The 24,080-nt window shown below is 53.7% G+C and overlaps 1 protein-coding gene across 2 annotated transcripts in view; it reads left to right on the plus strand.

Annotated features, from left to right (window-relative positions):
* The window catches only part of TCERG1L (transcription elongation regulator 1 like), a 57,806-nt gene extending 34,460 nt beyond the window's left edge, over positions 1-23,346 (plus strand). Inside the window, exons 6-13 of one of the 2 annotated variants that reach the window (XM_071563721.1) lie at positions 75-169; positions 1,162-1,250; positions 4,152-4,306; positions 10,221-10,290; positions 12,084-12,219; positions 18,336-18,425; positions 20,570-20,688; positions 22,504-23,346. In XM_071563721.1, the coding sequence (XP_071419822.1) occupies positions 75-169; positions 1,162-1,250; positions 4,152-4,306; positions 10,221-10,290; positions 12,084-12,219; positions 18,336-18,425; positions 20,570-20,688; positions 22,504-22,660 (911 nt within the window). In that variant the 3' untranslated portion in view covers positions 22,661-23,346. The remainder of the gene's footprint in view (positions 1-74; positions 170-1,161; positions 1,251-4,151; positions 4,307-10,220; positions 10,291-12,083; positions 12,220-18,335; positions 18,426-20,569; positions 20,689-22,503) is intronic. The other variant, XM_071563722.1, reaches the window with a different exon arrangement.
* Positions 23,347-24,080: the final 734 nt, after the last annotated feature.

Consider the following 24,080-nt stretch of genomic DNA (forward strand, 5'->3'; position numbering starts at 1 on the left):
GTTTTTCTTTGCCAGGTTTGCTTTGTTGGGAATGTGTTGCCTGCACATTTTAAAGGAATCCTTTTCCCCCACAGATCATGGCAAAGAGTCGAGCAGATCCTCCTGTGCCCCTGCCCTGATCCTGCACACGGACAGCAAGAGTGTGCCCGTGGGCAGCGACGGCGACAAGGTCTGTGCTGGGGCTGCTCCAAACCCCCCTCAAACTGCTGAGCTGCACAGGGCAGAGTGAGGGCAAAGGCTGTGCTGGCACCACAGGATGGGTTAATTTGTCCTGTGCTTTGGGGAGCTCTGTCAGAGTGTCAGCCTGGCAGGGAGGGACCCAGAGAATCCCACACTGGGCTGGGATGGGCTGGAAGGGACCCCAAAGCCCACCCAGTGGCACCCCTGCCATGGGCAGGGACACCTCCCACCAGCCCAGGCTGCTCCAAGCCCTGTCCAGCCTGGCCTGGGACACTCCCAGGGATGGGGCAGCCACAGCTTCTCTGGGCACCTGTGCCAGGGCCTGCCCACCCTCCCAGCCAGCAATTCCTGCCCAATATCCCACCTATCCCTGCCCTCTGGCAGTGGGAAGCCATTCCCTGTGTCCTGTTCCTCCCTCCCTTGTCCCCAGTCCCTCTCCAGCTCTCCTGGAGCCCCTTTAGGCCCTGGCAGGGGCTCTCAGGTGTCCCTGGAGCCTTCTCTTCTCCAGGTGACCCCCCCAGCTTTCCCAGCCTGGCTCCAGAGCAGAGGGATCCACCTCTCTGGGCATCTCTGTGGCCTCCTCTGGACTGTCCCCAGCAGCTCCCAATATTTTTGTGCTGTTTGATGGGACAGGAGTGCTGGGTCCCCTCTGTCCTGCCAGTGCTGTCTCTGGGAAGTCAGGAAGCAGGAGCAGCAGGATGGCCTTAGTGCCACCCAGAGAGTTATCCCTGCCCTCCCAAGGGGGCCATTGGCATGGCTGAAGCTGGGGCTGCTTTTTCATTTACGCTACTGGGAGTGGGGTGACATTTTTATCCCTTCCTGTTTATCTGGGCTGTTCCAGAGGCAGCTGGTTGTTCATAAAGCCACTTGTGAGCTGATGGCCCTAAGGGGGATCTGCTCCAGGTTGAAAGGGTGATTTGTACAGCAGAACAGTCCTGGCACTGCCTGTGTTTGTGCACTAACCTCTGTCTGCCTTTGCAGGGCCATTCCTTTAAGCTCATGGCTGAGGGTGACAGCACAGCCAATGGCAACAAGCCCGTGGCCTCCACCCCGGTGCCAGGCTCCCCATGGTGAGCAGGGTGGGCACACTGCTGGTCCTGCTCCTCAGTGCCATTCCCCTCCCAGATGTGTGTTAGTGGGGCACACACCCTGTTCTGGGGTTAAATGGCACCACTGGCTTCCTGGTCCATTCCTCATGAGTTGTGTCCTTGGGGAAATGTGGGGGGTGGCACAGGCATGGGGGCACCCAGGGGGGCTCTGCCTCGGCACCTCTCAGCTCACAGAGGGCTCAGGGAGGAAAACAAGCTTCATCAGAAATGTGGGGTGTTAGGGCCACCTCCTCTCTGTCCTGGTCACTGCCAGGGCAGGGGGGGACTGACTGTCTGCCACACACGGTGCTGGTTCGGGTGGCATCACTGGCACTGGGTTGTGTCTCATGGTCCGGGTTCTCTGCCCAAGTTTCCATTAATGAGCCCCATTAATGAGCCCCAGCAGCTGCTGTGTGCCACAGCTCTGTGCCAGCAGAGACAGCACACACCTCCCCAGCCCCACGGGGGTCACCTTTGCCAGGCACAGCCTCGACAGTCCCCACCCCTGGGCCACTCTGAGGAGCCCAAACAGGGGCTGCTTTCAGGGTCACCATCACTTGTAACCCATTCCCCACACGGCTCAAACCCTGCCCCGTGCTCACTGCCCAGTGGGTGAGGTCAGAGCACAGAGAGTTCCAGAGAGACATCCCCTCCTGGGCAGGAATGTCCCTGGCAGAGGAATCACAGCCTGTAACCTGGCTGGAATCTGCCAAGCCACACCAGCTCAGAGGAAGAACCTCTCTGGTGAGGCTGCTTTGGGATCCAAATCATTTGTGCATGGACAGGAACAGCAAGTATTTAGGAAGTATTTATAGTATAGAAAGTATTTATAATTCTCTAGATAATATGTTAAAGAGACAGCAGCTCCATGGGCTGTGTCTGTGGCTGAAGCCACAGCTGGGTTGGCACAGCCAAGCTGGTGTCACGTCTCACCTGTGGCACACAGAGTGTGTCAGGCTGTTTGAATGCTCTGCACTGATGGAGCAGTTTTCCAATTTGGACTCCTTTCCCCATTTTTAACCAGGTTTATTCCCTGCTTTTAATAACAATTAAGCAATTCTAATTATAAGATTTGTTCCTTCCAGATATTTATGCTTCAGAGACAGCAACATTTTGCTCCTCTCAGAGTGTGTGTGTAAATCAGTGTTTGTTAGTTCTCATTGTCATTCAGGGAGCACCAGCCTGAGATGGAAATGCTGTTTGTTTATTTACATATAAATTTAGGAAGTACATCTCTGGGTTTTTCAGTTAAGAATGGTGCAATACTTATTTTCATATTATCTTGGCTGATTCCAAATGAATGTCAGGACAAAATGCTGAACTGTGCTGTGCATCTCTTACCTGGCACAGCCAAGAGGCTGCACCTGGTCCCACCTGTCAGACCTCAAACAGAGCCCTAAAAAATCCTCCTGAAGCCTTGGGGCAGTGCTGGGCTGGGTGGGGGCACCTGTCCAGCTGGGCACCTGTACAGGTGGGGCACCTGACCACAGCAGGGGGGAGCTGGCTGGGATGCCATGGGCATGGCATGGGGGATGCCATGGGGATGCCATGGGGATGGCAGTCATGCCATTGGGAATGACATGGGCATGGCACAGGGATGCCATTGTGGTGCCATGAGGAAGGCACAGGGATGCCATTGTGGTGCCATGGGGAAGGCCCAGGAATGCTGTAGTTACATCTCTTCCCACCAGCACAGTGGCAAAGGCACCCATGGCCACCTGGCAGAGCCCTGGTCTGTGGCATCGAGGTTTTGACCACCCTGTGCCCCGGCCAGGGCTCCTGCCCCTGGCTGCTCTCAGCCATGGCTTGGAGCAGGAAATGTCCTCTCCTGTGGTTGCCCCTGCTGTGGGCACACAGTGGGCTCCATGCCTGCTTCTCCCTCCCTTCCATGAGAGGATGTTTCACCTACTGCTTTTGGGTGTGCTCCTTCAACCCTTTCTCTGATATTGGATTGGTGAGGAAGGGGTTGGTGCTGGGGTGGGCTGGCAGGGCATGGGCAGAGGGCAGTCCCAGAGGGTGTCAGTGGGCATGGCAGTGGGCAGGGGTCAGTGGGTCCCAGTGGGTGTCAGTGGGCATGGCAGTGGGCAGGGGTCAGTGGGTCCCAGTGGGTGTTAGTGGGCATGGCAGTGGGCAGGGGTCAGTGGGTCCCAGGGGGCCTCAGTGGGCACAGCAGATGGGCAGGGGTCAGTGGGTCCCAGGGGTGTCCCTGGGCATGTCAGGGGTCAGTGGGTCCCAGGCGGTGCCACTGGGCAGGGATCAGTGGGTCCTGGGGGTGTCAGTGGGTCCCAGGGGGTGTCAGTGGGTCCCCGGGGGGTGTCAGTGGGTCCCAGGCGGTGCCACTGGGCAGGGATCAGTGGGTCCCGGGGGTGTCAGTGGGTCCCAGGGGGTGTCAGTGGGTCCCGGGGGTGTCAGTGGGTCCCAGGGGGTGTCAGTGGGTCCTGGGGGTGTCAGTGGGTCCCAGGGGGTGCCAGTGGGTCCCCGGGGGGTGTCAGTGGGTCCCAGGCGGTGCCACTGGGCAGGGATCAGTGGGTCCCGGGGGTGTCAGTGGGTCCCAGGGGGTGTCAGTGGGTCCCGGGGGTGTCAGTGGGTCGCAGGGGGTGTCAGTGGGTCCCGGGGGTGTCAGTGGGTCCCAGGGGGTGCCAGTGGGTCCCAGGGCTGTCACTGGGCATGGCAGTGCAGCTGCATTACCCGCTGTGGAGGAACGTCTTTCCCCTGGGGCGTGTGCCCGGTCTGAGCCCCATGTCTCTCCCGGCACAGGTGTGTGTGCCCGGTCTGAGCCCCGTGTCTCTCCTGGCACAGGTGTGTGTGCCCGGTCTGAGCCCCGTGTCTCTCCTGGCACAGGTGTGTGTGCCCGGTCTGAGCCCCGTGTCTCTCCCGGCACAGGTGTGTGGTGTGGACTGGAGACGACAGGGTGTTCTTCTTCAACCCCAGCATGCAGCTGTCGGTGTGGGAGCGGCCGCGGGACCTGCGGCACCGCGGGGACATCGCGCGGCTGCTCCAGGACCCCCCGCACAAGCGCAAGCTGCCCGCGCCCGCAGGTGACACAGCCTGGCACGGTGGCACCTGGCTGAGCCCCGTGGCCACCGAGCCTGGGCCGGGGGGGCTCGGGGGAGGTCTGATAACCGTCTTTGGAGCAGTTTCCTGCAGGGATTCCCTGGGGACTATTGTGGGCAAAGTGCTGTTTGCTGCAGAATCCGTGTTTTCCCTGGAATGCTGAGCTGGGCACTGGGCGCCCTCGAGACTGGCAGCGAAGGAGCAGGTGGCTCCTTAGAGGAGCTGCATCTTTGATGTATAAAATACATCTCAGAAGGCACTGTCTGTGTGGTTTATTGCCCTGACTTCCAGGATGTCCATCAGGAAGGCATTGCCAGCACATCACTCAGCTGCTGCCCAGGGCACACACTCCACAGCTGATGATTATCCAGCCCAGTTGTGGCGGGGGGAAATCCCAGGAGTGAATCTCGGATGAGGGCTGAAAGGTTTGGTGGGAAGGTGGGTGCCTCCATGTAACCGTGGCTCTGCCAGGCATGCTCTGAATGCCATGGATTCCTGAAGGGAGGGTTTCCCAACTGGACTTGCCCATCCTGTGCTCCAGCTTCTCTTCTGCTCTCCATACCTGAGTTCTCAGTCAGATGTTGTTACACAGCCTAGAGTGCCAGCCTGTGCCTGCTGCTTCCACAGGGGGTCCAGAGTTTGTTCCACCACGTTTCCAAAGAATATGTTTCCCAGTTTAATGGATCTCTGTTCCTGGGAGCTGCTCCTTCCCCTGTCAGTGCTCCTTTGACTTCCTGAGGCTTCCCTGGGCTTCACTGGGACTGGTGTCCCTAAAACCTGCCCTGACTGGGGGGACAGTGAGGCATGGCAGTCATTGGAAATGCTCCTGGTCTTTTGGAGCTGCTTGGAATTCCTGAATGTTCTGCTTTTGGAGGAGAAAGAATAGTCATTATCCTTCAGTTGTTCTTGCTCTTCAGTGGTGAGGTCTAGAGGAATGGAGGAGGGGGAAAGTGAGACTTTAGTCATTGTTTTAAAGTATAGTGTTTCATGACTGAAGTGGGGTGGCACTGCCAGTCTGGTGGGGGCACTGCCTTGTCCCCTCAGCCCAGCAGGGCTGGGTGTTGGCTTTGGTGGAGGGGCACAGCTCCCAGTGTCCCCCCTGCACACTCTGTCTGCAGGTGGGTACAGGGGGTGAGAACCAGGGCTTGTGGCAGGAGATGAGCACAAAACCAGCCACAAAGGCTGTTTCCTCTTGGCATCATCCTCATCAACACGGGCTGTAATTACAGTTTTCAGTATCAATTTCAATCAGCAGATGCCTGTGTGTGTATATATATATATATATATATATATATATATATATATATATATATATATGAAAGTTTTGTGTAGGGCTTGAAGAACTTTAGCTGTTTATCTGATAATTCCAAATTCATTCTCCAGAAGGAAAACACAACATATGCTTTTTATGACAGGACATATTGAAAGCTCAATTAACTCCTGACATGGGGAATGATGGCCAGAGACAAAAGTGAGGGTCATTGTTCATGGCTGTCATTAATTAACAGAGAGACTGAAGTCATGGTTGATGCATCACACTTCAAAAGGTGCTCCATCCTTTTTATTTATTGTCTCCACATACAGCAGGTTTGATTCATGCACCAGTCTTTTTTCTGGCCATGACTTTCACTGTTGCTAATTGTCTTAATCTCCCTTGATGTGATGGGGCCCTGCTTGGTGTTTGAGCCAGGGGGTTATAATTAGTATCTATTGACTGCTGAGGTGAAAGGGATTATTTATCCCACTTCTCTTAGTTTGTAATCTGGAGTAAATAAATAACACAAATGAGCTGCGTGTTCCCAACGATGGTTCCCAAATTTATTGAGCTGAGTGGCTGCTGCTGAGTTTTAATTAGAACCTTCAAATCCAAGGCAGAAAAACAAGTTGTGGAGTTGGTCCTGGGGTGCTCTGGGTTGTCTCTGCTGAAAGATCAAGTGCATTTATAATTTGGGCATAAATGAAAAATGGCTCACTTATCAATTACTCCACCTCTACCAAGTGTTTGTTCTGGGGGAGATTGATGGAGGTGCTGTGGCTCTTCACAGATGGGTTCCCATCAGGCCAGCCCATGGGACTGGAGAGGAGCTGCAGATCCTCCTGTGCCCCAGAGCAAATGTAGCTGTTTTTATCTCCTCCTCTTCCTTCAGCCCCTCCAATGGTTTGTCTGGATGTTCAGGCTGAGGAACTGGTTTTGGCTAATTAAAAGAAAATGGACATTATAAAATAACAGGATCCCAGGGTGGCCCACCCAGTGCCACCCCCTGCCATGGGCAGGGACACCTCCCACCAGCCCAGGGTACCCCAGGTTGCTCCAAGCCCCATCCAGTCCAGCCTGGAACACAGTTGGTAGGACCTTCAGTGGTGATTCCATTTACTCAATTCCCACAGGTATTCTGGGATCATCCCTTGCAATGGCACTGGGAGCTCCTGGGCTGGCAGGAAACTCCAGAGCTGCAGATCCCAGTTCTGCACATGGGCAGTGGCTTGGCAGGGACCTGCTCAGTGCTGGTGCTCCCTCTGTGTCCTGGAGAATGAGCCAGAATTCCCCACAGGGTTGGATTAGCTGAGTGCTCTCAGTGCTCAGCACTGAGCTCTGCTTTGTGACCCCAGGGCAGGAGCCCTGCCAAGGGATGCTCTTCCTCAAGGCTTGGCAGCAGTTGCTGGGTTTGTGCTTGGTGCCCTCCTGCCTGCAGAGGGGTTTGTGCTCACAGGGCCCTGGGCTGTGCTGGGGCTCAGGTGGGTGCCAGGTGGGCACAGGGGCACTGCTGGCTGTGCTCTCCCACAGTGCCAGCAGGGCAGGGGCTGCATCCTGCCCCCATGCCCTGGCACTGCACCCTGGCACTCAGCCACGGGGCACAGGGAGACACAGTCCCTCTGTCCCTGCTCTCTGGGGAGCCTGAGGTGTGCCAGGAATGGGCAGATGGAATCCTGCTTTGGCATGGGGCTGGTTTGTGTCAGAGTTCCCTCCCCTGAAGGTTCTGGTTGGGTTTTCTTACCCAGGTCACGTATTTTTCATGGCAGGATTTTAAAATGATGCATCTTTTTCTGGGAGCTGGGAGAGATCTTGTCATAAAATGATTTAAAGGTTGAGCTCATCTTCGAGTAGCTGGAGAGGTTCTTGGAATTTGTCATCCCCATCAGTGATCCACCAGTGGATTTGCCCTGTTCTGTGGGAAAGTGGGTTGTGAAGGCTCTGCTGCCCTGCCTGGACCTCTCCACGTGTTCAGTGTGGGCTGGGAAGGCTCTGCTGCCCTGCCTGGACCTCCCCATGTGTTTAATGTGGGCTGGGAAGGCTCTGCTGCCCTGCCTGGACCTCTCCACGTGTTCAATGTGGGCTGGGAAGGCTCTGCTGCCCTGCCTGGACCTCTCCACGTGTTTAATGTGGGTTGGGAAGGCTCTGCTGCCCTGCCTGGATCTCCCCATGTGTTTAATGTGGGTTGGGAAGGCTCTGCTGCCCTGCCTGGACCTCTCCACGTCTTCAGTGTGGGTTGGGAAGGCTCTGCTGCCATGGCTGGACCTCTCCACGTGTTCAATGTGGGTTGGGAAGGCTCTGCTGCCCTGCCTGGACCTCCCCATGTGTTTAATGTGGGCTGGGAAGGCTCTGCTGCCCTGCCTGGACCTCCCCATGTCTTTAATGTGGGTTGGGAAGGCTCTGCTGCCCTGCCTGGACCTCTCCACGTGTTCAATGTGGGTTGGGAAGGCTCTGCTGCCATGGCTGGACCTCTCCACGTGTTCAACGTGGCTTAGGAAGGCTCTGCTGCCATGGCTGGACCTCTCCACGTGTTCAATGTGGGCTGGGAAGGCTCTGCTGCCATGGCTGGACCTCCATATGTTCAATGTGGGTTAGGAAGGCTCTGCTGCCATGGCTGGACCTCTCCACGTGTTTAATGTGGGCTGGGAAGGCTCTGCTGCCCTGCCTGGACCTCTCCACGTGTTCAGTGGGGGTTGGGAAGGCTCTGCTGCCCTGCCTGGACCTCCCCACGTGTTTTACCAAGAGAACACCCCCCAGGGCTCACCGTGCCCAACATTCCCCAACACCCATCCTTGAGCTGCCTCTGCAAGGGCTGCCCATGGCAGGTGACAGGTGCAGAAGGTGGTTTTCCTTTTCTTCCATAAACCACAGCATTGCTGAGGTTGGAAAAGCCCTCTGAGCCCACCGAGTCCCACCTTTCCCCTGCAGTGCCAAGGCCACCACCAACCCCCCCCCCCCAGATTTGGCAGGAACAGGACTGGGCTTGCTCGGTCACTCCACTCTCTGGGAAAGCACCACCAAATATCCTCAAATCATATCCCTACCTTCAGGATTCATTAAATTAACACCACTGCTGCCTCTGCAGCGTGTCCAGCCCCTGATTAATAGCTCCATAATGTCTCTGTTGAATTGCATTCCACATTCCTCAGTTCACAGGTTGGTTCTCCTATTTATTTATATTTTTAATTGAAGAATTTATCAAGAAGAAGTGATTTATGACTTAATAGTAATTTTATGTTTATTTAAAACATTCTATTCATTTATATCATCATAATGTTCATTTATTTTTAGGAATGTTGAGATCAGTCTCTCCTTAGTTTAGAATTTCATCCATTTCTTCTTATCCTCTCAGGGTTTCATCAGCAGAGTTCCTTTTGCCCTGCCTTGGTTTTCCTCCTCATGCTCCCCCTGCTCCAGGTCTTTCCACACTGCAAAGTTACAGCTGCTCTTTGCTTTTTATTGTTCCTTTGAGCACTGAATTTAAATAGAAGGCAACATTTGCTGAAAGAACACAAATAAACATGGAATTTCCTCCAAACAGGGAAGCAAAGTGAGCCAAGGGCAAGGTTCTTAAACTGAAACTGGAACTAAACGACCAGATTTGTGTTTCCTTCACTGGTACAAAGACTGGACTCATTTCCCAGCAGAAGTTTTGGAGCTCCACTGGATTCCAGTGAGCTCAGATTTCCCCAGTGCAAGTTATTCAAACCTTCCCCCTCCATAAGCTCAGTTCAATTCTCTATTTGTCTTTAATTTCTTTTTTCACAGTTTCCCAAAGAGCAAGACAAGTTCATGACCAGTCTATTGCAGAAAGGCTGAGGTTGGTGGTTCTGAGATTCCCAAGGGAACCACTTGCACTGTGATATTTCTATTTCTCAGCCAAGGTGTTGGGGCTGGAGGAGTCCCAGCACAAACCCAGCTCTGGGTGGATGTGGCTCCTGCTGCTCTGTCCATGCGAATTTGGGTGGAAACTGCAGAGAATGTGGATGAAAAGAAAATATTTCACAAGTAAATGTGTGTTTTATGACTAAATCCAAGCTCTGAGTGCTCCAGGGACAGGTGGCCAGGCCAGGCCAGGGGGTGACGCTGCCCTGGGGTCACTCCCACCATCAGGAGCAGGGGGTTGGTGTCCCCTCTGCTGCAAATTAAATTTTTTATTGTGTTTCTTGGCACGGAGGAGAACTTCTGTGTGATTTGTAGCATCATTTTCAGTTGTGTGAGGGCTGAAGGACAGAGGAGCTGTCCTGGTGTTGGGCTGGGAGAGCAGTGGGCAGAGTTCTGTTTGCCATTCAGGCAGAGGAATGGGAAGGAAGGCAGTGGTGGTGGCAGTGCCCTCAGTGAACCCTCCAGGCTGCCAGCAGGGAACTCCCTGGGCAGGAATTGCAGCTGCACTTCTGGGGGGAGGGAGGATCAGGGCAAACAGCAACAGGAGTGAAAGCAATGACTGAAAAATGAGTGATTTCTCTGGATGAACATGGTCAGTTCCTTCTGTCCCTTCCCTTTGCATGGAGGCAGCTCTGGGGGGCTGATTAAATACCTGGTGTTTTTAAAACATTCTTGCAAAGACAAGGAATGAAAGCTCAGCTGGAGGAATTTGTATTCCCACTTCTCTAGTTCCAATCTAATAATGATTTATTTCTTTTTAGCAGACAAGTGTGTTAGTTCTTGTCCAGGGGATGAAAACGATGAGCTCAACATCAAAACAAAGAGAAATAAGTAAGTTCTGAAGTGTCTCTGTAATGGTGGGAAGGGAATGTTTGGCACAAAGGAGGGCAAAGAAAACACTCTTCTTTTTTCTGTGGATAAATGGTGGGAGTCACTCCTTGGGTCTCCAGCCCCCCCAGACTCCAGGATTCTCTGTAATCCCTGTTTCCCATGGACAGCATCTGGGTTTGTCTCAGTAACTCTCCTTTGAAATGGTTAAGCAAAAGACTGCAAGGATATTTCAAGTTATTTCAAAGACATTGGCTAAAAGCTTTATCTCCACTGAAGTAAAGCAGTTTTTCCCCCTGGTCTCAGGGTTTCCAGGCTCAGCAACAGCCTGAGGTGTTGCTGTTATTGACCTTTATTACCATTTGTGCTTCAAATTCTCATGAAATAACAATTCAGGCAGCAATTTTGAGGCTTCCAAGATGCATGGCCTGTGTCCTTCTGAGCACTCATGGAGTTTGCTGTGCAGATTGTTGTTTATTTGCTAAATTAAATTTTTTATTGTGTTTCTTGGCATGGAGGAAAATTCCGTGTGATTTGTAGCATCATTTTCAGTTGTGTGAGGACTGAAGGACAGAGGAGCTGTCCTGGTGTTGGGCTGGGAGAGCAGTGGGATGCTCTTCCCTCAGTTTTGGCTCTTTGTTGTGGAAACTGGATTGGGCCTTTGGAGGTGATGTCACCAAATGGAATTGCTGGTTTGAGGTCAGACTCCCTGTCATTCCATGAGGGCCCAGAGTGGTCCCTCTCAGCTCACTGGCAGAGCAGCTCATTTTGGGATGAGTGCAGTTGTTTGCAGGAGGAGGATGATGGGCCACAGCTCAGGTTACACACTCATCAAATTGCTCTGATTGGAGGTAAAAACATTCTCCTCTTGTTGAAATTTCCAGCTGAGTGTTATTCTGCAGTGGGGAAACTGCAGAACTGGAAAATGCAGCCCGAGGCTAAAAATCAAATTGCCTTCCTTGAATTATCCTCCCTCCAAACTTGGGATTGTTTGAACATTCCTGGTCTTTCCAGAAGGAGCCTGAATTTGTGCTCAGATTAATCACACAATTATAGAATGGTTTGGGCTGGAAGGGACTCTCGTGGTGCTGCTTCTTTGTGGCTGAAACCTGAAGATGATGGAGACCTTTTCCCACTGTAATGACTCCAAGGTGAACTGTCCCTCCCTGCAGTGGGCCCCGAGGTGCTGCCCACCTGCTTTTCCCAGGGGGGTTGGAGGCAAAGGGACTCGGGCAATGTGTGGGAAGTGTTTTCTCTGGAATGAGATGTGATCTTGGAAAAGGCTGTCAGGATCAACACAGCCCCTCTGGCACCCACGGAGGGCAGGGTTGGGGACTTTGGGGCATTCCTGGGTTACTTCCCTTGGGAATGAGCTCCTGGAGTGCCTGGGAGCATAAAATAAAGATGAGTATTGACTGTTGAGTTCCAGACCACAAAAACAAAGGGAAAAAATAAACCAAGATGAGGCTTTTCAGTGATTCCTTCAAAGTCTTTCTCCTTGGAGAGGTTCCTTTAAAGGTGTCACTTTGCTGTAGCTTGAATTGCAGTGTCATGTTTGGCTGCCCAGTCCCTCTGATGCCCCTGGTGGACCATCCTTCCACATCAGGAGCTCCCAGAGGTCCCTCCCAGGTCCCACCAGCCCAGGGTTCCATAACCAGCTGCAGTCTGGGGGAACTTCTCATCCCTCAGCGTCCCCTCCCAGCGGCTCCTGCATCTTTGGGGATGTTCTGGAGAGGATTCAGATCCCCTCCCAGGCTGACAAGTGCTGAACTCTTTTCTCTCTTACCTTGTTAAAGAACAGAAGATTCCCAAGCTGCTGGCCTGGAGAGGGCTGGAGTGGAGGAGAGCAGTGAGGAGCCATCAGCCCCCCGGATCAGCCCTCCCCTGGAGGAGAGGATCACCCACTTCCGAGACATGCTGCTGGAGAGGGGGGTAAGGAGCCTGTGCCCTCTGGCCCAGGGCACAGCCAGGCCACTGATGGCCTCACAGAGCCCAGGGCACAGCCAGGACACTGATGGTCTCACACAGCCCAGGGCACAGCCAGGACACTGATGGTCTCACACAGCCCAGGGCACAGCCAGGGCACTGATGGTCTCACACAGCCCAGGGCACAGCCAGGCCACTGATGGCCTCACAGAGCCCAGGGCACAGCCAGGGCACTGATGGCCTCACAGAGCCCAGGGCACAGCCAGGGCACTGATGGTCTCACAGAGCCCAGGGCACAGCCAGGCCACTGATGTTCCCACACAGCCCAGATCTGGCCCAGGGCACAGCCACTGATGCCCCCACACAGCCCAGGGCTGACCCAGGGCACAGCCACTGATGCCCCCACACAGCCCAGGGCTGACCCAGGGCACAGCCACTGATGTCCCCACACAGCCCAGATCTGGCCCAGGGCACAGCCACTGATGTCTGACCCAGGGCACAGCCACTGATGCCCCCACACAGCCCAGATCTGGCCCAGGGCACAGCCAGGCCACTGATGTCTGACCCAGGGCACAGTCACTGATGTCCCCACACAGCCCAGGGCTGGCCCAGGGCACAGCCAGGCCACTGATGTCTGACCCAGGGCACAGCCAGGACACTGCACAGGTAATTTCATGGCCATGGGGACAGTCAGTGAGAGGAGGTTTCTGTCCCTGACCATGTTGGTTTGGGATATTTCTGTGGCTGTTGTCCCTCTGCCAAATGTGGCCATGCAGAACTGGAAACCCTTCCCAAAGAAATTGCTGGAGACAGACCCAGAGATGCAGAAGCTGTTCCAGCACAGGGCAGTGGCTCAGCAGGGCTTGGGGACCTTGGCCAAGCACCATTCTGGGATCCCACATGGACCCAAAGAGCAAATGGTGTGTCTTGGACAACTGGAAGGCTCAGAATGTCCTGGGAAGACTTTGCTTTTTCCAGTGTTTATCACCACAAATTTCAATGATTCCAGCAGTGGGAAGGCAAATTCACTTACTGGGCATCCAAACTCACAGAATCCTGGAATTCCAGACTGGTTTGGGTTGGAGGGACCCCAAAGCCCACCCAGTGCCACCCCTGCCATGAGCAGGGACACCTCCCACCAGCCCAGGCTGCTCCAAGCCCTGTCCAGCCTGGCCTGGGACACTCCCAGGGATGGGGCAGCCACAGCTTCTCTGGGCACCTGTGCCAGGGCCTGCCCACCCTCCCAGCCAGGAATTCCTCTCCAATATCCAATACAACCCACCCTCTGGCAGGGTAATGCCATTAATGCTGATCTAAATCCCTGGCAAAAGATGTTCAGTGGATGGTTCCAGCTGAGGCTGAGCAGCAGGAGCATGGGATGCTCAGGATTTTGGGATGCTCAGGATTTTGGGATGCTCAGGATTTTGGGATGCTCAGGATTATGGGATACTCAGGATTATGGGATGCTCAGGATTTTGGGATGCTCAGGATTATGGGATACTCAGGATTATGGGATGCTCAGGATTTTGGGATGCTCAGGATTTTGGGATGCTCAGGAGCATGGGATGCTCAGGATTTTGGGATGCTCAGGATTATGGGATGCTCAGGGTTTTGGGATGCTCAGGAGCATGGGATGCTCAGGATTTTGGGATGCTCAGGATTATGGGATGCTCAGAATTATGGGATGCTCAGAATTATGGGATGCTCAGGGTTTTGGGATGCTCAGGGTTTTGGGATGCTCAGGAGCATGGGATGCTCAGAATTTTGGGATGCTCAGGATTATGGGATACTCAGGATTTTGGGATGGTCAGGATTTTGGGATGCTCAGGATTTTGGGATGCTCAGGATTATGGGATACTCAGGATTATGGGATGCTCAGGATTATGGGATGCTCAGGATTTTGGGATGCTCAGGAGCATGGGACGCTCAGAATTATGGGATGCTCAGGGTTTTGGGATGCTCAGGATTATGGGATGCTCAGGATTTTGGGATGCTCAGGGTTTTGGGATGCTCAGGATTTTGGGATGCTCAGGAGCATGGGATGCTCAGGATTTTGGGATGGTCAGGATTTTGGGATGCTCAGGATTATGGGATGCTCAGGATTATGGGATGCTCAGGATTTTGGGATGCTCAGGAGCATGGGATGTTCAGGATTATGGGATACTCAGGATTTTGGGATGCTCAGGATTATGGCATACTCAGGATTATGGGACGCTCAGAATTATGGGATGCTCAGGGTTTTGGGATGCTCAGGAGCATGGGATGCTCAGGATTTTGGGATGCTCAGGGTTTTGGGATGCTCAGGATTATGGCATACTCAGGATTATGGGATGCTCAGGATTTTGGGATGCTCAGGGTTTTGGGATGCTCAGGATTATGGGATGATCAGGAGCATGGGATGCTCAGGATTATGGGATGCTCAGGATTATGGGATGCTCAGGGTTTTGGGATGCTCAGGATTTTGGGATGCTCAGGATTTTGGGATGCTCAGGATTTTGGGATGCTCAGGAGCATGGGATGCTCAGGATTTTGGGATGGTCAGGGTTTTGGGATGCTCAGGGTTTTGGGATGCTCAGGATTTTGGGATGCTCAGAATTATGGGATACTCAGGATTATGGGATACTCAGGATTTTGGGATGCTCAGGATTATGGGATACTCAGGATTATGGGATGCTCAGGATTATGGGATGCGCAGGATTATGGGATGCTCAGGATTTTGGGATGCTCAGGATTATGGGATGCTCAGAATTATGGGATGCTCAGGGTTTTGGGATGCTTAGGAGCATGGGATGCTCAGGATTATGGGATGCGCAGGATTATGGGATGCTCAGGATTTTGGGATGCTCAGGATTTTGGGATGCTCAGGAGCATGGGATGCTCAGGATTTTGGGATGCTCAGGAGCATGGGATGCTCAGGATTTTGGGATGCTCAGAATTATGGGATGCTCAGGATTATGGGATGCTCAGGATTTTGGGATGCTCAGGAGCATGGGATGCTCAGGATTTTGGGATGCTCAGGGTTTTGGGATGCTCAGGATTATGGGATGCTCAGGATTATGGGATGCTCAGGGTTTTGGGATGCTCAGGGTTTTGGGATGCTCAGGATTATGGGATGCTCAGGGTTTTGGGATGCTCAGGATTATGGGATGCTCAGGATTTTGGGATGCTCAGGATTATGGGATACTCAGGATTATGGGATGCTCAGGATTATGGGATGCTCAGGATTTTGGGATGGTCAGGATTATGGGATGCTCAGGATTTTGGGATGCTCAGGATTTTGGGATGCTCAGGATTATGGGATGCGCAGGAGCATGGGATGGTCAGGATTATGGGATGCTCAGGATTATGGGATGCTCAGGATTATGGGATGCTCAGGATTTTGGGATGCTCAGGAGCATGGGATGCTCTGGATTTTGGGATGCTCAGGATTATGGGATGCTCAGGATTTTGGGATGCTCAGGGCTTTGGGATGCTCAGGGTTTGGGCTGCCCAGGGCCAGGCAGGGGCTGTGCTGGTGTGTGCAGGTTTTCCCCCTCCCTCCAACACTGCAATCTGTGCTCTCTAAAGATAACTCAATATGTGTTCTATAAAGATAATGTCATTTCTGTAACCAAATAAAGCCCAAGGTGTCTGTTGTTAGGCAGCAAAGCCTATAAAATTTATCCCTGGTAATCAGCAGCTTTAAAGGTGGATAATTAGAGCTTCAGCAGCTCTGCAGTAAATTGTTTCCACGCCAGAGCTGCTCCATTAATGCATTTTGTTATTTATGCATAAAAATGCAGGAGGGCCATAAATGAACCTGGCTGAGACTTGTGCTGGCTCAGGTAAAGTTGGGGGAAGCAAATCAGTATTTGGGAGTATTAGGGATGTTCTGGAATGGGATCCTCAAGTGTTTCTGGGGAAGAGTCAGATTTGCTGATAAAATTAAGAAATTTGGGAAATTCGCTGTTTGGCTTTGCTGTGATTTAAAAACGTGGAGATAAGGGGGAATTGGCTTTTGCCCTGAGTGTCTTTGGATGCCCAGAGAGCCCCGGGGCAGCCCCAGCTGCTTGGCATCCCCGGGGCAGTCCCAGCTGCTTGGCACCCCTGGGGCAGCCCCAGCTGTTTGGCACCCCTGGGGCAGCCCCAGCTGCTTGGCATCCTTGGGGCAGCCCCAGCTGCTTGGCATCTTTGGGGCAACCCCAGCTGCTTGGCATCCCCAGGGCAGCCCCATGTACTTGGCATCCCTGGGGCAGCCCCAGCTGCTTGGCATCCCCGGGGCAGCCCCATGTACTTGGCATTCCCGGGGCAGCCTCAGCTGTTTGGCATCCCTGGGGCAGCCCCATCTACTTGGCATCCCCGGGGCAGCCCCAGCTGCTTGGCACCCCCGGGGCAGCCCCAGCTGTTTGGCATCCCTGGGGCAGCCCCATCTACTTGGCCTCCCCGGGGCAGCCCCATCTGCTTGGCATCCCTGGGGCAGCCCCATCTGTTTGGCATCCCTGGGGCAGCCCCAGCTGCTTGGCATCCCCGGGGCAGCCCCAGCTGCTTGGCACCCCCGGGGCAGCCCCAGCTGCTTGGCATCCCTGGGGCAGCCCCAGCTGCTTGGCATCCCCAGGGCACTGCCAGGCCATCAGCGCTGCTTTAATCTCCCCATTTAACCACCATCTCCAGCCTTTCTCTCCTCGTGTTGTTGTTTCTCAAGGAGTTCCTGGATGGCATCACAAAGAGCTGGGCCAGATGGAGTTTGCCAGGGTAGTTCTGCATCTTCCTACATAAATTATGTCAACAGCAGAATATTTATTGTAACATTTTTAGGGTAGATGGGAGTGTTGGTGCTGCTCCAAGACAAAGGCACTATTTATTCTGAAGCCTGGGGCAAGTTTTCCTGTGTAAAAATGTAATCTCTGATACCCTGTTGGAGGTTCAAATGTTTCCCCAAAATCCTCAGAGGAAGGGGAAAATTTTGGGTTCTTCCTGGCACCCTCCCCAGCCCCAGCATCAAAATATCCACGTTATTCAGAACTCCTGGGAAAGTCTTCTCCTTGCTGGGCTTCTGGCAGGAAACCAAAGCTTTCCATAGAATTGGTATTGGGTGGTGTCTTTTCTCAAGGTGTTACCTCCTTAATCCTGGGGAGAAAGGGGATTTGGGCTGTCCTAACCCCACCTTCCCACCTCAAAGTCTGAGCTTAACCAGCTTTGAGTTCCAAGTGGGGTTTGTGCTGGATCAACACCTGTGTCCAGGAGAGGGTAAAAGACACCCCAAAAAGGGCATTTCTGCTGCTGAGGCTCTGAAGGGGAACCCCCAAACCTCAGGGCATGGTGGGCACAGGGAGGGGACCTCAGGGAAGGGGATGTTGGGAGGAGATGGCCCTGAATCCCCAAAGGGAGCCTGAACTTTGAGTTTTCCAGTCTCTGCCCACTCTAAGAGGAGAACAAGCCCATTTACACCCACTTTACTTCATCAAACCTTTCCTGCTCGGGTGTTAATTACTCTATTTAATTACACTTCACATACTCAATTTTGTTTTAGTGAGTTTACTCTGCTTTGTAATTAGATGGAGTGATTAGAATATTTTATGCTCTCCAGATTTTCCTGTAGCAAATAATTACCAGGGATGTTGCACCAGGTCCTGCAATAGTGGAAGGTGTCCCTGGTGGAACTGGAGGAGCCTTAAGGTCCCTTCTCAGCCAAACCATTCCAGGATTCCATGACTTTATGAAGCTGGAAGGACCTCTGTAGGATGTGAGATCCTCATCTCATGTGGCTGCAGGAATGTGGGGCTTTGAAAATGGTCACAGCTGGTTCCTCACTTGGGTTAGAATTTTAGTTTTGGGAGTTAAACCTGAGATGGAATTGATGTTTCCGCCACACAAACAGGATTGCAAAATGGAATTTTTCTTTGCTATGGATTTTTCCACCCAAAATGTGGGAGGAGCCTCTCCCAGCTGCTCACTGAGATGTCCCAGGGTGACTCAGTGCTGTGGGTGTGACCAGAGCTTTGCCAAACCCATGAGAACTGCCCTCCCAGCTGCTCTGAGACATCCTCCCAAGGCTCCTGAGCTCCTCTTTGGCTTCCCCTTGGAGCATTGGCCTCTTGCACACCTGTTGAGGTTGCTCAGGCCACTCCTGCTGTGCTTCACAGGTCTCTGCATTCTCCACCTGGGAGAAGGAGCTGCACAAGATCGTGTTTGACCCTCGGTACCTCCTGCTCAACTCTGAGGAGCGCAAGCAGGTGAGTGTCCCCCTGGCCTGGCCCCTGGCTGGCCCCAAACACCTCCCAGATGAACCAGGATATCCCAGGAATTACCTTGAGGGGGGAGAAATGGTGCAAAATTCAGATTTCTTGGGAGACACTCCAAGTTCAGGCTCAGCTCATTGGGCAGTGATGCCTCTCAGGCACAGGGCGGGATTGGAGGGCTGTCCTGGGCAGGGCCAGGAGCTGGGCTTGGGTGGTCCTTGTGGGTCCTTCCAGCTCAGGATAGCCCATGTTAGGAGGTGCTGTCTCCTTGGAAAAGCAAGTGGTACAGGGAGGTTTGGGCACAGGGACCAGCTCTGCTCTCTTGGCTTGTAGGAACAACCCTGAGCCTGGGAAGCTGGGCTGGAGAGAGGGAATGGCCAAAGGAAGGGACAGCTCCTGGGAAACTGGGCTGGAGAGAGGGAATGGCCAAAGGAAGGGACAGCTCCTGGGAAACTGGGCTGGAGAGAGGGAATGGCCAAAGGCAGGGACAGCTCCTGAGTGTGGGAAACTGGGCTGGAGAGAAGGAATGGCCAAAGGCAGGGACAGCTCCTGGGAAACTGGGCTGGAGAGAGGGAATGGCCAAAGGAAGGGACAGCTCCTGGGAAACTGGGCTGAGAGAGGGAATGGCCAAAGGCAGGGACAGCTCCTGGGAAACTGGGCTGAGAGAGGGAATGGCCAAAGGCAGGGACAGCTCCTGAGTCTGGGAAACTGGGCTGGAGAGAGGGAATGGCCAAAGGCAGGGACAGCTCCTGGGAAACTGGGCTGGAGAGAGGGAATGGCCAAAGGAAGGGACAGCTCCTGGGAAACTGGGCTGGAGAGGGAATGGCCAAAGGCAGGGACAGCTCCTGAGTCTGGGAAACTGGGCTGGAGAGAGGGAATGGCCAAAGGCAGGGACAGTTCCTGGGAAACTGGGCTGGAGAGAGGGAATGGCCAAAGGAAGGGACAGCTCCTGAGTCTGGGAAACTGGGCTGGAGAGAGGGAATGGCCAAAGGAAGGGACAGCTCCTGGGAAACTGGGCTGGAGAGGGAATGGCCAAAGGCAGGGACAGCTCCTGAGTCTGGGAAACTGGGCTGGAGAGAGGGAATGGCCAAAGGAAGGGACAGCTCCTGAGTCTGGGAAACTGGGCTGGAGAGGGAATGGCCAAAGGAAGGGACAGCTCCTGGGAAACTGGGCTGAGAGAGGGAATGGCCAAAGGCAGGGACAGCTCCTGGGAAACTGGGCTGAGAGAGGGAATGGCCAAAGGAAGGGACAGCTCCTGGGAAACTGGGCTGAGAGAGGGAATGGCCAAACGCAGGGACAGCTCCTGGGAAACTGGGCTGGAGAGAGGGAATGGCCAAAGGCAGGGACAGCTCCTGAGTCTGGGAAACTGGGCTGGAGAGAGGGAATGGCCAAAGGCAGGAGCAGCTCCTGAGCTCTGTGGTATTTCATGTGTGATTAGTGGGGAGGAGAGCAGTGAACATGGAAAACTTGGGGAATTTTGAGGAGCAGCTCCTTTTATTGGACAGCTTTTTTGTAACACACATTTAGTGTGTTGCAGTGTTTGGAACATAAAACCAGCCAGGTTTGGGGATTAAAATGGGATTAAGGCAGTTGGCAGAATTTAGTGACACAGTGAGCTCCTTAAGTCCTTTCCAAGACACCAAAAGTCCTGATATTGTGTGTCCTGCCCCGTGTTTTGCTGCCAGACTGTTAGAGGAAGGTTATTGAGCATTCCAAAGACATTAAAGCTTTTGGGTGCCTGAGGATCAGGTGCAAACTCGTGGTGTTTGAAAGCTCTTCAGGGTTTTTTAGGATAACCTACAGAATATTGCTCTCATTTTCAGCAGTTCCAGCCAGCTGGGAAAGGTGTAGGATCCAAACTAGAGGCCTGCAGGCAGCTGGGCAGGGGCAGGAAGCCAGTGCTGGGGGCATGAAAATGGGAGAGAATCGGGGTTCATGTTGCACTGATGTTTGCCTGGAGATGTTCTCTCTCCTCACGTGCCCTTTCCCAGCTCCTCCCTCTGTGGGAGGGCACAGTGAGTGCTGCAGGACCTCAGGCAGAGCAGAACTGCAGACCCTGAGCTGGGCAGCTCTGGGGTCAGCCCCAGCACCAGACAGGCTTTGGTCATGACTCTGTGTCTTGTTCCCTTCCCTGGAAGATCTTTGAGCAGTTTGTCAAGACTCGCATCAGAGAGGAGTACAAGGAGAGGAAGAACAAACTGTTGTTGGCCAAGGAAGAATTCAAGAAGCTTCTTGAAGAATCCAAGCTGTCTCCAAGGTGGGCATTGCCTTGGGAAGGCTTGACAAGATAAGCTTTCTCCTTTAGGCTGAGCTTGGCAGGGCAGAGTGCTGAACACGGAGCTTCCTCCTCCTCCCAGGCTGTTCCAGTGCTGTGCTGATGGTCCCTCCCCAATATTTCCTGCATTGCCTTAATCAGTCCAAGGTGTCCCTGCCCAGGGCTGGGGCTTGCAACGAGATGACCTTTAAGGTTTTTCCCAACCCAAACCATTCTGGGATTCTAATGATGTGATTGGTGAAAATAAAGTATCCAGTGATTTATTTTTCCATTGTTTTTCAAGTGCTGGATCCAAACCTGCCCAACAGCAAATGCAGCGCTCAGGGCGGTGCTTCAGTGGTGAATTAGAGGAAAATAAGGGTTTATGGATTATAAACATGGAGTTGGAACTAAGAAATTACAGTTTTCTCTACTAAAACAAGCAGGGAATTAATTATAGACCACAGCCTGCCAAGACACGTAGATACAAACAGCACATGGGGCTGGAGGGAGGGAATAATTATTGTTATTAGAAGAAGGGTTTTGCTACAAAACTGGAAATTTCTGGGCTAATGGAGCACCTCAAAGCTGCTCCCAGCAATGATGTTTCCAAGGGGAAAACTGCCCAGGCTGACAGGCCAGGGGCCATTTAGCCTGTGAATGGCTCTGCCCCAGCAGGGAGGGGGCTCTGCCCCAGCAGGGAGGGGGCTCTGCCCCAGCAGGGAGGGGGTTCTGCCCCGGCAGGGAGGAGGCTCAGCCCCGGCAGGGAGGAGGCTCTGCCCCGGCAGGGAGGGGGCTCTGCCCCGGCAGGGAGGAGGCTCTGCCCCGGCAGGGAGGAGGCTCAGCCCCGGCAGGGAGGGGGCTCTGCCCCGGCAGGGAGGGGGCTCAGCCCCGGCAGGGAGGGGGCTCTGCCCCGGCAGGGAGGGGGCTCAGCCCCGGCAGGGAGGAGGCTCAGCCCCGGCAGGGAGGGGGCTCTGCCCCGGCAGGGAGGAGGCTCAGCCCCGGCAGGGAGGGGGCTCAGCCCCGGCAGGGAGGGGGCTCAGCCCCAGCAGGGAGATGGCTCAGCCCCAGCAGGGAGGGGGCTCAGCCCCGGCAGGGAGGAGGCTCAGCCCCGGCAGGGAGGGGGCTCAGCCCCAGCAGGGAGGCTCTGCCCCGGCAGGGAGGAGGCTCAGCCCCGGCAGGGAGGGGGCTCTGCCCCGGCAGGGAGGAGGCTCTGCCCCAGCAGGGAGGGGGCTCAGCCCCGGCAGGGAGGGGGCTCAGCCTCAGCCCCAGCAGGGAGGAGGCTCAGCCCCAGCAGGGAGGGGGCTCAGCCCCAGCAGGGAGGCTCTGCCCCGGCAGGGAGGAGGCTCAGCCCCGGCAGGGAGGAGGCTCAGCCCCCTGCAATGGGCTCTGGCTCCATTTTGGTGCACAGTGAGATAAATAAATCCCAAATCTCTGTGGTTTCAGAGCACTGACTTGGGAGTGCAGCCTAAAAGGGAATGAAGGGGGAAAGCTGCCGGGAGAGTGGGCCCCTTGGAGATGTCAACTATCCAGAGTTCAGATAAAAATGCCTTGCCATGATGTGGCAGTGATTCAGCAATGCCCACAGTGCCCATTAGAGCTCCAGCTTCCCATCAAAATGCACCTTCCCCATTGCAGGGAGGTCCACGTGACCAAACCCGGGTGGTTCCACCATCATCCTGCTTTCCTTCCCCATCCCATCCTGTCAGATATTCCCAGCACAGCCCGTTTCTGGGGGGTGTGTGGAACTGAGGAGCAGCTCAGGAGCCTGAGGTGGCCTGGCCATGCCCAGCCCTGACAGGTCTCTGTCTCCCCCAGGAGCACCTTCAAGGAGTTCGCGGAGAAGCACGGCCGGGACCAGCGGTTCCGCCTCGTCCAGAAGAAGAAGGACCAAGAGCACTTTTTTAATCAGTTCATACTTATCCTTAAAAAGAGGGACAAAGAAAACAGGATAAGGCTACGGAAGATGAGATAAGAGCCCCAGAAACTGCAGTGAGGACCCGAGCCCAGGCTGTGGCTGCAGGAGGAGTGCAGAGGAAGGAGAAGGAGTTGGGGTTCCTCAGCGTGACAAGGAGTGGCTTTCCCAGGCAAAACCTGCTCCAGGTGGAGCTCAGTGGCCACCTCTGGACTGGTGGAGGCTGTTCTGCAGGAATCTGAAGGATATTTTGTTCTCCAAGGATTAATGTTTCATATTGAAGCTCTCTTTTGTACAACATCCAGAGTTTGATGCATTTCTAATTGCCATGATATGTCAAACCCTTAATTGTTTTAATTATGCAAATTACTTGTAATATACACAAAGTATGAATCCAGTGCAGGTTTATAATTAAGCAGAAGCAGATGCCATCCATAACCATCTCAAGGTATTTTCATCACTATGGGGAATTATCTCAAGCAATCTTTGGGCAACTTTCTGCATTCCCATGTGTGGAGGTCTGGTGGTCCCAGGAATCCATCACCCACTGCTCACACGTCTCTGTCCAGTCCTCTGAGTAGTAGTAACCAGCTATTCATTGTTAATCTTGGTGAAGAGTGTGAAAATCTTGGCCTGTGTCCCATAGGAACACTTCCCATGGTGGGTGGGAGCGACACCTCTCCCTCAGCCTCCCCAAACTCATCCCCTCTGTGAAGCCATCCCAGTGTGGGTCCTGTCTGTGAAAAGTCTGCATGAGATTTTTCTCATCATATTTGTATAAATAAATATTTAACTTTTTTAATTAAGAAATATTTGAAGCCGATTTTTAGGGGAGGTGTTAAGTTTGGAAACTGTTTGAAGAGTTTGTTTGCTGGAGCTCCAGCAGCGTTTGGACAATGCTCTCAGGGACATGGTGGGATTCTTGGGGCTGTGCAGGGCCAGGAACTGCCCTGGATGATCCATGTGGGTCCCTTCCAACTCAGGACATTCTGTGTTTCTCTGAAACTATGGGGAAAATAACACAAATCTCGTGGTTTTCACTGGGGAGATGGAGAACCAGAGGGGGCTCCTCCCAGTCTTGGTTTGGGGCAAATCCCACTGAGATCCTTCAGGGTTCTGAGGGTCTTGGGGGCAAAGGAGTCCCTCTGGCCACACAGCTGGGACTCCTGGCTGGGCTGGCCATCAGGGGCTCTCTGCCTTTGTGCTGCCTCAAAGACACTCTGTGAGCATCAGTTCTTTCTCAGCTGGCCTCATTTTTGGGTTATTCCTCCTCAGATCCACAGATTTCTGGTTGCTTGGAGGGAGGGGGGACTTTGTCCAACTGACAGGAATTGTCCTTTAGGTGTGCTGGGCATTTTTATCATCTGGTCAATAAAGGGAATTTCCCAGTGCCTTGGAAAAATGAACTCTGACTAATTGAAAGAGTGACAGGACAGGGGGAATGGCTTCCCACTGCCAGAGGGCAGGGTTAGATGGGGCA

The sequence above is a fragment of the Pithys albifrons genome, chromosome 9 (assembly GCF_047495875.1).
Source record: "Pithys albifrons albifrons isolate INPA30051 chromosome 9, PitAlb_v1, whole genome shotgun sequence".
Lineage (NCBI taxonomy): Eukaryota > Metazoa > Chordata > Aves > Passeriformes > Thamnophilidae > Pithys > Pithys albifrons.